The 14921-nt window shown below is 39.8% G+C and overlaps 1 protein-coding gene across 1 annotated transcript in view; it reads right to left on the minus strand.

Moving 5' to 3' along the window:
- Positions 1-4971: 4971 nt before the first annotated feature.
- LOC105357389 (IgGFc-binding protein) overlaps positions 4972-14921 on the minus strand; it is a 41830-nt gene continuing 31880 nt past the window's right edge. Inside the window, exons 62-76 of the mRNA XM_023949787.1 lie at positions 13993-14542; positions 13325-13917; positions 12849-13003; positions 11550-11950; positions 11271-11467; positions 8198-8593; positions 7833-8116; positions 7476-7747; positions 7262-7381; positions 6900-7084; positions 6659-6819; positions 6037-6282; positions 5796-5955; positions 5623-5716; positions 4972-5529 (exon numbers count right to left, since the gene is read on the minus strand). Of these exons, the coding sequence (XP_023805555.1) occupies positions 5435-5529; positions 5623-5716; positions 5796-5955; positions 6037-6282; positions 6659-6819; positions 6900-7084; positions 7262-7381; positions 7476-7747; positions 7833-8116; positions 8198-8593; positions 11271-11467; positions 11550-11950; positions 12849-13003; positions 13325-13917; positions 13993-14542 (3909 nt within the window). The 3' untranslated portion in view covers positions 4972-5434. The remainder of the gene's footprint in view (positions 5530-5622; positions 5717-5795; positions 5956-6036; positions 6283-6658; positions 6820-6899; positions 7085-7261; positions 7382-7475; positions 7748-7832; positions 8117-8197; positions 8594-11270; positions 11468-11549; positions 11951-12848; positions 13004-13324; positions 13918-13992; positions 14543-14921) is intronic.

Consider the following 14921-nt stretch of genomic DNA (forward strand, 5'->3'; position numbering starts at 1 on the left):
ACATAGAAATTTAAAAGTGCAGCCAGAGCGTTGTCAACAAGGTAGTGACAGGGGATTAGTGGGTTATATTCAGATCTCAAATATCTAGACATCTCAAAGTATGAAAAACAGAAAGATACAGTATCAATGAACTCTGAATCCATATAAATGGATTTTTGTATTTATTGTTTGTTTTTTGTCTTCTAAGAATTGAACGGCCTCTGTTTTCTTTGGAACAATAAAAAAACTAAAGCATGTCAGCCGATGAGGCAGGACAGTGGAATGCGCTTTTGTTTTATTGTATTTGCCCAGGAATGCCACAGGAACAGTGATGTGTAAACCTGTATTAAACCTCTTTTTTGCCCTAAGTGATCGAGTTATTGTCATTGTTACACAAGAAACTTGTGACAACGAAATTTCCGGTGCTCTCCAGCTGCTTAAACAATAAAAATAGATAATCTTCTAAAGAACAATAAAATTGTGTTTAACTGAAAATATACATATGTACAAAGCTACGTAACTATTCTAATTTGCATTATATTGCACTGGGAATTGTTAATATTGCACATTGGTTTCAGATATTGCACGAGTTACAGTTTTTTGTGGGATTCACATTTATTTAGGAGGTTGACTGCTCTGGGAAAAAAACTGTTCTTGAGTCTATTTGTGCGAGCCTTGTGGGATCTGTACCGTCGGCCTGACGGTAGCAGTTGGAACAGGTGGTGGTTGGGATGGTGGGAGTCTTTGATGATTTGCCTGGCTCTGCTCGTGTAGCGAGAGCTAGCAATGTCCTCTAGGCTGGGCAGGGGGGAGCCGGTGATTTTCTGGGCCGTGTTGATCACCCTCTGCAGCGCCTTCCTGTCTGCGGCCGAGCATCCTGCATACCAGGCTGTTATGCAGTACATGAGGATGCTCTCGATGGTGGCTCTGTAGAAGGTCACCAGCAGCTTCTTCTCCAGGTTGTTCCTCCTGAGTATTCTCAGAAAGTGGAGACGCTGCTGGGCCTTCCCTACTGCCGCAGTGGTGTTTGCAGTCCAGGAGAGGTCCTCTGTGATCAGCACACCTAGGTAGCGGATAGAGTGAACCCTGTTCCCTATATGGCTTTGCAGATTGAAGTGGTAAAACAATTACTTTCTGTGTCTTTTGGTGTCAAATAGACTCGTCCATCACCTGTGAAAGCAGTTCAGGGACTTTGTCTGTCTGTCTTTACTTTGAAAGGTTTCCCCTTCTGTGACAGTATGGGACAACTGAACTGGTATCCAGCAGAAAGGAACATGCGGTCCTCGGGAGCGTTCTGCCAGGAGGCAGAGAGCATCAGGTCTCTGTGGACCCCTGTCTGGCCCCAGTTCCCCTCCTCTCAAAGCCAGACGGGAGTCGTCTGGCTTTGAGAGGAGGCTGTCACCGCCGCCCTCATCGTCAGTCCTCTCCTGTTCCCATGGTGGAGCCGGACGCCCATCAGCAACAATCCTTCCTGGACCCACTGGAACAGGACATGTGGCTTTGGGAGGACTTTTACCAGGAGGGAGAGGAGATCGAGACACATTGGGCTGCGGACTGGTTCCAGTTTCTTAGCCCTGGGGGTGGTCCTCGACGCACCCCAACTTGCCCCTTCTACCGGGTGGAACCAGAAGCACCCCAACCTGCTCCAGTTCCGGAGTTTGTCCACGACATAACCCCACTCGCCCCTGCTTGGTTCATCCAGGCAAAAAAGGATAAATAATAAAATAAAGTAATATGAAGATAGATATAAGAAATAAACATAACTAAATAAAATGCAACAGTAGCTCCGATGTGACAGTTCATGTTTGTGTTCTGTGCTCTCTGAGTGTCAGGAGTTCATCAGAATGATGGCTCCGGGGGAGAAGCTGACTTTGAGTGGTTTTGGCTTGCACAGTCCTAAAACGCCGCCCTGATGGGAGAAGGCTGAAAAGGTATGTCTGCGATGAGAGGGGTCTTTTGCGATTCTGCCAGCTGCCCTGAATGGAGGGAAGGTTGGAACCAATAATCCTCTCAGCAGAGCTGATGATTCTCTGCAGTCTGTTCCTGTCGTGTCTGGTTGCTGATCCAAACCAGACCGTAATAGATGTGGTCAGGACAGACTGGATTATTACAGTGTAGAAGATGATCAGCAGCTCCTGAAATAGGTTGAACTTCTTGAGTTGTTGCAGGAAGCACAGCCTCTGCTGAAGCTTTTTCCGGAGTGAGACAATGTGATTGGTCCACTTAAGGTCCCGCGAGATGTTGGACACTTGGAACCTGTGTGAGTCTATTAAGGAGACAGTGCTGTTAAGAATTGTGTGTGTGGGTCCTCCTGAAGTTCACTGTCATCTCTTAAGTGGGTTCAACTCCAGGTAGTCCTGCCTGCACCAGAGGACCGCTCCCAGTTTCCCAGAGTTTACACATCTCAAAGAGCTGTTGCTGTTTAACCCTTGTGCTATCTTAGATGACCCCACCCTTGCATTGACGTGTTATTCCTACCATGAAAAAGGTGGATAAAGGTGGACAGATTACATGTAATCCATGGACACCAGTGAAGATTACAAATCATTGAAAAAAAAGGCACAAGGGTTAATTGAGTATTCTCTTTCTGTTTCTGTTATATCTGTATCTTTTGTTTGCTTTTTCCTTTTTTTTCAAATATCTTTTTCTATATCCCTACCTTTACCCCCCTCCTGGATAGCTAACCACAAAATGGGATCTGTTAGGCGTGTAACACACGCAAGGGAACATTATTCATACTAATTACATTTCATACAATCACACGCACACTGCCCTCACGGGAGGAGACAGTCAGAAGGATGCATACAGCTTTCTCACACACCCTAGGGTCACACACAGACACTACAATGTTGGTCATTAATTTTGCTTTCACTCAGTCAGTGTATTAATATAGATTACGGTCATTTGAAGTATAATTTAAGGTATTTTGACTCTAGTTTAAATTAAACTGTTGCAGTGAAATGGGAATGTTTTTGATTGTTTTGCTATTTGTTTATGTATCGCAGGTTATATTATCATCCCAATATTGATCACTAATGTTGCACATCGCTAGTTTTCCTCCTATTGTGCAGCCCTAGTTCACATTGTGAAGTTTAGTTCAAATGTCTAGATCAGTGTTTTTTAACCTTTTTTGAGCCAAGGCACACTTTATCCTTGAAAAAAACCCGCGGCACACACGCATACGAAAATTAAAGAAGGAGAAACTCTATAGTCTGTACTGATGTACAGTCCCTCCACAATCTCACATGCATTTTTGTGAGTTTGTGATAATTATGGAAGTTGCAGCTGTTTTTTTCTAAAAGTTGTGATAAAAGTTAAGTTAGTTTTCAGTAATAATTTTAGACTAAATTATTTGAAAATTTACCCTGGTAGTTTTTTTCCCCTTTAGTTTATTAACATGCAATTTTATGTAACCTCACAACAAATATATTCTTTCTAAATAGTGATAAACCTTTTTATATTTATATCAATTTTAGAGCAAAGGTAAATGTTTTTTTTTGAACAATTAAATGATCACAATATGTTTGATAAAATGCACACAAAAATAACATATTAATGTTTTCTGTAGCTACACAAAAAGTGAACATACTGAAGTTTTATTAGATTTTCTCTTGTCTTTATCAAAGATGAAGTCTTTGAAAACTTAAGCAAAATTTTTACATTTCTTTTTAGATAATTAAATTGTTTGAATTTAGTTTAATTGTGTCTGTTGGCCACTTCACCTTAATCCTGTTTCTTAAATGTTGTTATTATTATTATTATTATTAAGTTTAACATATAAAATAATCCAGACCTTATTAGAAAAGGGTTTCAGTTAGAAAGATGATTTGGACCAAACTTTGGAATGTTTGGCTGTTAATAAACACAAACCTTGAAGGAGAACTAAACTGCTGGCCTCTGATTTAATCAAGAACATTTTAAAACTGTTTAATGTGTGTTCGTTGTGGTTTCAAGACGTTTAACAGGGAAGACTCATTGTACGCTGAGATGCTGTCACTTTAACCCAGTGCTTCTCAATTATTTTTTTCAAGGCCCCCCATAGGAAAAGAAATTGTTTAGAGAAAGTCAGCAGTCTGAAAATACAAAAAGTATTTCCAGTATTTCCAGTGTAATATAGACAAAAATACAACAGATTTGACTGCAATTATTGCAGGAACTATTTTGGCTGGAAAAGGTGAGGCTCAGGGGCCATTTCCTGTTTTCATGGTAGGTGACAAACTCAGGAGCTATTCAAAAGAGTGTGAATCATTCCTGGAACAACACAAATCTCTGGAAGAAGAGATAAATAATATGAAAAATAATGTTTTCTTTGGAATGCTCCCTTTAACTGCTTTGTTTGCATTGTCTCATTTGGTAAGATCAGAAGACCAAGTGTGTATGTACACTGTGCAGGAAGGTAATACGTGAACATACCCAACATTTACTACTGAAAGTAACATGTAGTCGAGTGGAAATAGGGATGACTTTCTTTTACAGTCCCGTTTCATTGTACTTAAGGGGTAGTTTCTGTGGTAAGTTCATGGTAAATACCATGAAACATACAACAAGTACAGATCTAAAGGTCAAGGTACTTTATTTGTACTTAACTTGTTCTTACATGTGATAAGTACCACAAAAGACACCTTTGTACAACATGTAAATACCCACTAAGTATATTATAAATACTTAGTATGTACCACATAAGTATGAACCAAATACGAACCGCATAAATACACAGCAAGTACCATGTAAGTACCAAGTAGACCCCAAAAGTACCATGTAAGTACCATGTAAGTACCATGTAAGTACCCAGTAAGTCCTGTTAAAAAGTACTGTGTAAACACCTTGAAAGTACTCATTAAATTCCATAAAAAGCATCATGTAAATACCCTGTAAATACCCAGTAGTTACACAATAAGTACCATGTAAATACCACTTAAGTACACTGTAAGTACTGTGCTGTAAAAGAAAGTGTTACCGAGTTATCAATAAGAATTTAACAGTGCACGAGAGTTGACAAGAAAAAGTAACTTTATTGATTGGACATGTACATGACAAGGGGTGGGATTATATAAATTCGCTTCCTTCCACTCCCTTTCAAGCAATATTTATTAATATGTCTAATTATCCAAAGTTTGATTAGTTATTGTACGAATGTATAACTGATGATTGTATTGTTTTGTGTATTCTTATTTGATTGCTTGAAATAAACCATTTCAAATCAAAAAAATCAAAACATATAGCATATGTCTGCATTAAACATACCAAAACCCTAAAAATCACACAGAATTAAGTGTTTTTAATCAATAGAAATACATTCAAGAGTGAAAAAAGAATTAAAATTTCAATTAATCTTAAAGGCCTCCACTTTAGACAACATTACAAAAAAAACACCCAAGTAATTAAACCCCTCAGATACAACTAAGTTTAAAAAAACCAAAAAGGTTTAAAAATGTAAAGTTTTGTCCCTGGAATCTCACAGGATTAGAGTTTTGGCTGCCAGCAAAGTAACAACCACAGTGAAGACTGATGTCAGCTGTCCCGGAGCGCGGCTTGCCTTGAGTTTTCTGTCTGTAGATACAAAATAATGGTAGGAGAGATTGGTCAAACTCTATTTTAAAAACAATTCAAATACTTAAAAAAAAATAAGAGTATAAGTTGTACCATATTTCTTCATGCCGACAGGTCCGAATGAGATGGGTTGTGAGTCATAATGAGACAAATCCCTTTGGAATCTCCTGTGATTTGGGTAACATTGCTGCAGCAAAACAACATTCAGATGTTTTAGTATCTTCAGTGTGTTAAACATATTGTCTTATTTAGCTGGTTTTACTTACAGGTGTGCAATCGCTACCATTCAGAAGACACAAGTGGACATTACAGTGAAGGAAAATTGAAGTGAAGTTGGTGAAAGTGAACATCCTGAAGGAGAAACGAGCCACTGTGGAGATGCCACTCTGAATCAGCTCAACTGTACCATCTTCTGGATTAGGACATCTGTTAGAGGAAAAAGTTATGTAAGATTTTGGGCTATGAAGATTAGATATTAGGAACTTCTGAACATAGATGAGATCTTACTCATTAGTAATGAGATCCCAGCGGACAGGGTAGTCTTCGGTGTTGACTGGTGTCGCCCAACATGAGTCAAGAATGGTGGCAAGTTGGTGTTGATCCACCCCTTCAGTCTGCACCTCCACATAAAGCTTCTCATCTACTTCTATGTCTGTTTCACTTGTAAAGGGAAAGTGAAAGTCTGGATCCATATAGGAGGTCATCCTTATGTGATAAGAACCTCTGCCAGCTGGTAGCTTCTTCTTCAATATACTGTAAAAGAGACAGTTAAGATCCTTAGATTGGTTAGGGAAACTCAGTGGTCAAACATGTATTTCTTTTTTTAGGCAAGACATGCATTTTTTTTACACATTTATAGAAATAAGGAAAACCTCATTAAAATTAAAGTTCAAATTATTACAAAGCAGATTTTTTTGAAAATTGAAAATTACTTTTCTAGTGTGAGGTTTGGCGACTAATTGAAGTACAAAGTTACCATCTAGTCCAAGATTTTAAACTCCTGACCTACTGTTTGACTTACAGGCTGATCAATCCATGAAGATACCCCAAAGCAGGACAGTTTTTAAAACATTAATAAAGTAGCTATCCAATAATCAAAGAAAGCATGTAAAACAGAAGGTAATGTCACCTTTCCACAGGGTTGATGCCCACATCCATAGACTGAGCCTGGGAAAGTGGATAAGCACAGCTAAAACACAGCTTGAGTTTCTTCTGACGACTGATTAAAGTTCCAGGAGGAGCTGTTTCACTCTGAATGTCGTTCTCGTATATGAAATGGGTTCCATTGCTCTAAATATAGAAATGAGAAATTAGTATAATTAAAGCAAAAAAAAGATATCTTTGGCAAAAGTCTTGTGTGTGATTTGTACCCTGAGAACGGTGCCACAAAGATGATTATTGTTGTCAAAGTGGAAAACCAGTCTTCCATCTTGAAGAATCCCATTGCAAGAGCTATCGCGAAGATGGAGAGCACTGGAGTGAAAGCCGGCTTCAAACAGTTGACAGCGAGACACAGACATTGTGCCTGAACTGCTTTCACAAGTAATAGATGAGTCTATTTGACAGGGAAAGCAAATAGAGAAAGCATTTCAAGGTTAGCAACACATTCATTTTAAAAAAAAAAGTCCAATTTAGCTGTTTTAACCCTGCTCTTTTTCAAACAAAAGAAACATGTTCCTTTACTCAATACAGGCATCTAAAACACACAGGAGCTTTGAGACCTTCTCCTTACCGTAGCTGTCATTGTTTGGTCTATGATGGTGCTCATCACAGAAGCAGCCGTACACACCATGTTTCTCTCCACACCACTCATTCTCTGTGCAGTTCAGCTGTTCACAGGGATCTGACTGAGCTGAAAAGAATAGACCAGAAGGTTTATAATAGAGATATTTAACCTCATCTGTTTCAACAGGTTACAAAATGACATCAAAGTAATGTAACCGTACCACAGTGCAAAGCAGGGCGCCATTCGGGGATGTTCAAGCCTAAAACAGTGCAAGTTTTCTCATAGGCTGAAACTGCAGAACACAGCATGCCATTGGCTGGAGTGTAGAGACAGAGATCATAGACACAGGAAGAGAAAAACAGCTGTGGGTCAGAGTGCAGGTGACAGGCACTGAATGGACCACTGGTGTTGGTGATGATGCTGCAGACTTCAGAGTATTCTTGTGAAAAACGACAGTGTCCATCTCCTTTTATTTCATCAGTGGATCCACATCTGGAGAAAAATTACAGATGTATAGTCTGATAGAGCACCAATGAAACACTGTATGATGGAATGATGCTTGTGTTCAGTAGCTCACCCTGCCTGACTGGTTGGTGACTTCCAGCTGTGTCCAAACTCAGTGTCATTTTGGGCGAGTATGCCACTCGGTTTCACTTTATCATCTGAAGGATCTCCGTTGAAGTTCCCACACATCCCACTGACTTTGTTCTGATAGTACTGACTCATTCTGACCAATAGAGTACTCTGACCATCAAATTTGACAATAAGGTCATCTGCATCAAAGACTACAAAGCCTTCTTGTGTTGACACTTGGGCTATGGCTCCTACAGTCGTGGGAAGAGACACATCAGATCCATCTACCTGGAAAAGAAGAATTCAACAGAGTTAAAGAAGACGTGACAACAGAAGAACAAAGCAGTTTGCTCTGAGAGTTGAGTTTACCTTCACTCCTCTGTTTGGTCCAATCCTTACATGCACACTCTCTGCATCTTTAGAGAAATGTATGTCCACTGATGACACAAAGGACACATGGTTGTTGCCACGGTGATTGTTGGTGGCTACAACCTCAAACTGGGTGTGATTGTTGCCATGACTCCCAGTCTCAGTAATGATATAAGAGCATGTTCCTTGGAAATGAGCCAGGGCGCCATCAAAGGTGATGTAATGGGGGTCTCCCCAGACAGTGCAGGTGGACATCCCATCATAACAGCCCAGCTGGCCATCCTTGATGGTGCACTGTTGTGCAGCAGTGCATGATGCAGCGGCACAGTGCACAACATCAGAGGTAAAACATTCACATCGCTCAGTGCAACCATCTTTCCAGAAAGACTCTCCAACCTATGGAACAGGTTAAAACAAAAAAAATTAATTTAATTTCATGAATACATTTAGAAATCCCAATTCAAAATTGTCAAAAGTTTCTGCACAAATAAAGGAAGGAATATAAACCAGACCAAAATAAATTAGGTTAAGGTTTTTATAGTCAAAGTGTGAAGGAATTTGTTTTATTATTATCATTGTTTAAATGTATTTCTTCAAATGTTAACTCAGATTGACCTTTTTACCTCTTCTGAAAACAGTTCTGTGTGTTTGGTCATCTGCTTCTCATGCCCAGCCAGGAACAGGGGGGTTTTACGACACACTGTCCTCAGCTGATAAGTGATACTGTTTGAAGTTAGAATCCAACCAAAAGGGTCATTTGACGACACCCCCTAATGAACTTTTTGTCTTTGTCTTGAATTGTTACCTCCCACTTGTGTTCTTAATAAAAGCAGCACAGGGAGGGGCAGCCCTTTGAGAAGAGAAACGTGGTGGACCTTTTCCAACACATTTGCTCCTCTCCCTCGTGCATGAGAAACTTGATTCTTGTTGTGGTTTGTTGTTTATAATTGTGTTTTTCTTTAATGTCTAGATGCATTTATCTGACACAAAGTCAGACAAACTCATTAGAAAAAGGTTTTGTTTGTAACTCTATATATGATAAAAGCCAATTTAAGTGATCAGTGGAATACATTACATATTTTAGTGTAATTTTCTGTACTGAGTAAATAAGAAGCAGAAAAGTCTCTATGGACAACAGAACAGGAAGAAGAACTAAAATCAGTTACAGAGATGATTTCTAAGACCAGTGTGAGTCAGGGAGGACAAGAACAAGACAAATAGAAAAACAGTGGAACATTTTTTATGAACACGTGAGGGAAAACCTGTTAACTTTAAAAATAAGACATATATTAATGAAGAGATCAGAAAGAGGAACAGTTCAGCTTGAAGAAGAAGAGGCAAATGGCATGATGGTCTCCTTAACTTTCTAGTAGTCTGGAAAAAGATATCCATGCCAACTTTAACAACACACTTTATCAGAATCGAACGTTTTAATCCTGGTCATAAAGATTTGCCTTCACAACAAAGACTACTGTCACATATGTCAAAATGCCACCGCGTGGTCACCTAAATGAAAGGCAGGTGGCTGTGCGTTGCCATTTATAATTGGGATTTTTACTTGCTGCTCAGTGGCTACAGAAGTTTTAGAAAATGTTACAATTAAACTGTGAACAGATGATTTTTTTTACATTGGGCAGTGGCCACTTGAGGTTACCCATTGGAACTCCAACAAGTGGCAGGAAGGCAGCACCATGATAATTGACTGATGGGTGTAAGGGTTCTGTGGCTTTGTTTGGTTTTTGTGAGTTTTGGTCATGTTCTGAGTTTCCCTCATTCACACTGTTTCCTGGTCCATCATGATCCACAGTTGTTGTCGTTGCCCTCAGCCTATTTAAGTTTCTGGTTTTCAGTTCATCCAGCTCATTTGCTCTGTTGTATCACATTTCTGTTGCTCCATGAGTTTCGTCTTTTTCACTTTGTTTATTAAATGTTTTATTTTCTGTCACCAAGCCTTGTCTCCTGCCTCCACCACCAGTTCCAGACAGTGGAAGGGTCTCCAAGTTCCCACAAATCGTCTGATTATCATTTGATTTATTACTGACATCCCCCAGCCCCCCTGCCCCCATGCGGTAGCAGCTAATCTAGAAGATTCTGCAGATGCCTCCCCAACACGCCGTGGCAGATGTATTTGTGATTGTAGCAATAAGTAGGAAGAAGAGCAACAAGAGAAGAGCCCCAAAGTTGAAGGCTCTTTATTTTTGGAAACTCAAGGACTGGCCAAAAGTCCTGTAGACTTGAATCAAAGTACTCATCTTGAAGAACCCAAATTTAGAGATATTTGAGATAAGATGGAGCTTGTTTAGTTCAAGCTTTTTATGTCAATACAAGATTGTTAAAATATAACAAACTTCCAACTGAAACCAATTATATCATGATTCTGGGTGCCGCATTTCAATGAGCTGGAGGATTTTTCAGAAAACTTTTTACAGAGCCTGTTAGTTAAGAATTGCAATAATAAAAGGTTGAATTAACAAATGCATGAACTGATTTGCATCACTCAGATATGACACTTCTCATTTTTAAATCTTGCAGAAATGAAAGAAGATCATTTCCTTTAAAAAAGGTGTTCAGTTGTCTCAGGAAGTATGTCTGAAGGAAGGGAAGGAATGTAGCAACACTGTGCTTAGGTTTGTGATGTGTGACTCGTTTTGTGTCAAACAAAAGCATCATTTGGAACTAGTTCCAAAAGTTGTCACACAACCAGTCTTTGCTGGAATGTGCGCTTTATTTTAAAGACAATGTTTGACACGTTTTTCCTGTTTTATGTAACTTTAGCCTCTTTTTCTGTTACATCATTCAACTGATTTCTTTGATTGTTTCTTTGGTTGAAAACTGTTTTTCAAGTGTCTCCATAAAGTTATTTAAACTTCCTCTGTAAATTATTAGGAATGATGCAATTACAATCTTTCTGGAGAAAGGAAATTACTTTAGAAATAGACTTAAAAAATAATGAAATGGCTTTCATGAAGGATTAGGGTGAATATCTAACTAGTCTGGAGGCTACATGAATAAGGAGATAGCTCAAAGGTAAAATGTCCTACACTGCCGATAACGACATTCAAAAATCACTTACGCTGTAATAAAAGCCGTCATACTGACATCCACAGCTCCCCTCAGGAACACAGGTTGTACCACTTCTGACGAAGCCCTCATCACAGAAACATCCCTCTGAGCAAGCATGCTCACAGGTGGCATCAGTGCTGCTGGCACAGGTGCGGCCACAGTCTGTTCCACACAGCTCATAGTGGCTGTTTGCTGGACAGTTGATGCCTTAAAAGGAAAATGAGCAACATTTTAAGAAACATTTTGAAGCATATGTCCCATCATATAGATCTTTGAGTGTGTGACTCACTGCAGGTGGTGTTTTGTCTCCAAGGATAGATCCGGACATTAGCAGACTGACATGCGCTCACATATGTCTCAATGGCCCTGCACAGAAGGTCGTTTCCAGCATTCCCACCCACGCAAACGTCAAACACGCAGTCGCTGACAAACGGTGCTGGATCCACGTGCTCGTGACAGAAGCTGAAGGGGCCGTCAGCTGCCTGAATCACCTCACACTGAACTCTGGCGGCTTGATCGTTGGTGCAGCGTGGACAGGAGGAGCCACAGCCATCACTGCAGGTGTAGTTGCCTGGTACTTTCCAGGCTGCCCCAAAAGCATCAGGTGTGGTGACTGCTGCTCCATCAGGGGTGTGGAAATCATCATTAGGATTGTCGTTGAAATTTCCACAAAGTCCACACATGTTCCCTCTAAAAATAAGTTTGAGGTAAAGAAAAACAGTTAGTATTCCAACCCTGATGACAGCAAACTTTCTTTACTTCCACTCCCATCAAAATCATGTTTTTGTGACATTTTTCTGCTAATGGAGGACATGTATGAAGAAAATAAAGCTAAAAATTGCATTTCTAAGCATTCCTTTATTTTAACTGCTGTAAATTAGGATCAGACGAAAAAATGCTATTAATAAATTGATCTTATTGGTGAGAAAGAGAATACCCAGAGCGCTACAAACTTGCTGCTCTGCTTCATTCTGATGTATAAACTTGTAGACGACTAGATCCATTTATGATTTTGTTTTACTTCCGAGCTTTTTAGCGTTATGTTGGAGGCGTGAGGGGGTGTAAGCTAGCAGGACAGTGCGTAAACAGAGAACTCTCAGCAACAGGGAAGGGATGTGGGTGGTAAGGTTGCTGTGCACCAATTCAGTCTGCTTTTCCATTGTTTAGGAAAGATTATAGAATCAACGTTTTTTCTGCTACTTTTATGGCTTATATCCTGGGAAATTGTTGGTGGAAGCCAAAAACCAGTAAAGATAATTCCTTCTCATAGGTAGAGACACATTCACATTTGCGCGACAAACTTTTTCAGAATATACTGAATAAAATAAAACATTGATATTCTAAATGGGGGGGGGGGGGGGGGGGGGGTTATTAGATGTAATCAATTTCGTGAAACAAAACAAAAATATAAAGCAGAGAGATTTCTTGTTTTGTCACTCAAAGTAACATAGAAGAAAGCAGAACCATTTGCTTTCAAGATAGCTGATAAGTCAACAAATGAAAATAAAAAATCAATATTAACTGGAGTCCTAGCTGGAGTTACCTAACAACTTAGTGGAACTAGCTAATGACATACAAAATTACATACCTGTAATCTGGAGGTACAGAGATAGACACCGTGCTCCATCCATCATACATGACGCTTAGACCAAAACTTGTACGAACAAATGTTTGATATCCACTTGCAAATACAGATATGGTCCCATTCAAAACGAATGGTAGGTTTCTTGTTATTCCATCAACCTACATTAAAGTAAATGGAAAATGTGTTTTTAAAACCTAAAAGGTTCAAGGGAATTTATTAAAGGGCCTATATCACGCAAAAATCAACATTTTCAGCTTTAAAGTGTACTGTAATGTTAACTCCTCACAAAATAAACTCCAAAGCGTAACTTTGCTCAAGAAATGCATTATATAGGCCCTTTAAACATTGTCCAAAACTGCTTTTTTTTAACTGAAAAAAAGTATTTTGAAGTTGAAACATGTGCAGGGTCATACTAGTCCTACAAGTTATATACTTTATATTAAAAGTATAAGCAGTAATTTCTTTAAAAAGATACTTACCTCTACTCTGTTATTGCTAAACATCCACACTTTGTAGCCCCACACACTAACAGCAACTTCAGCTGTGATGGACACGGGCAGCCCATTCCACGGCTCATTCTTTGCCTCCACAGAAAACTGATGGAGCCCACTGGACGAATTGCAGACCTCTGCTAGAACATAGCGACACGTTCCTTGGAAATCGTAGGTCTTTCCATCAAATGTCAAGTAGTGGGGGTCTCCAGAGGCAGAGCAGGTACCATGAGGGTTGGGATGGCAACCAAACTCGCCATCTACCACTCGACATGCCTCATCAGGACCACAAGAGTGTGGCACACAACTGACCACACCAGTCACACCATTACAGCTGCACAAACTCTGACACTCTTCTCCATCCCAAAACTGTTGACCACTTTGCCAATAGCGCCCCTCATGGTAGCATCCACAGGATGTTGGTGGCACACACTGGTTTCCATTGAGGACAAAGCCATCATTACACTGACATCCATCCTGACATGGAGAGTCACAGCTGAAGGGGAAGGAGAGACTGGGGCAGGTGGAGGGACAGGATGTCCCACAGAGTTCATAATGGCTGTTTGAAGGGCAAGTTGCGGCTGCAGAAAAAGAAAATTGATTTAAAAATAATCCAATTAAAGGTTACCTCCAAAAAGGATCGGGATTGTTCTTACCACAGCCAGTTGTATTCCTCCACTCTCCCAGAGAAACCTCTTGTTGTTGACACATCAGAGCATAATCTCGTAGAACCTCACACAGTGTTGATTCAGGATCTTCAGATCTACGGAGGATGTCCACACACACGTCCACTTGCTGTGAAGGGTCCACCACAGGCCAGCATGGTGTAAATGGACCATGTGGTGAACTCAGGATGCCACAGAATTCAGTTGAACTGTAATTAAGAGGGTTCAAAACTGTGTTTTCCACACAGTGAGATGCCAGGGAGCCTTCTCTCCAGCTGTCTCCAAACACCTGAGAACTGTGGACCAGGGTTCCATTTGGTGTTTGAAAGTCATCGTTGGGCTCATCATTGTAGTTTCCACAGAGTCCACCAAGTGAGCTGCTGTACACTACAGGTGCAGTGACACGAACAAAGTGAGGCCAGACGGTTTGCACGGTCAAACCAAAAGATGTGCGAAGGATGATGCTGTGAGTGTTGCTATGGAAGATGCGGATTTGGTTGGATCCAGAAGTGAAAGGTAATTTGTAAAGCTGACCATCAACCTGGAACACATGGAAACAACTCTGTGAAAACTTTTCCAAAGTCATGATGGGAAAAATCTGCATATACACAAAAAAGATTTCAAAACAAAAAAAGTTCTTAGAGTTGGAGAATTGAAAAATAGCAATCCAAGAAACAGCGTCTATTGTCATACACAAACAATATAAGTTTGCTAATAAGTTTGTTTCTGAGTTTAATATCTGCTGGAAACCCTGGTGTCCACAAAAAAGAAACAGAATTACACAAATTCAGCAAAATATATTTCAAATTCAAAATCTCAAGTTGTACCTAATTTTCAGAAAACGCTTGAAACAAAATATTAACCAAATATTAACATTTAAGTGACAGGATCTTTATCCTTAAAGTTTTTGTTTTCTGATT

Source organism: Oryzias latipes, chromosome 19, assembly GCF_002234675.1.
Source record: "Oryzias latipes chromosome 19, ASM223467v1".
NCBI classification, from domain to species: Eukaryota; Metazoa; Chordata; class Actinopteri; order Beloniformes; family Adrianichthyidae; genus Oryzias; species Oryzias latipes.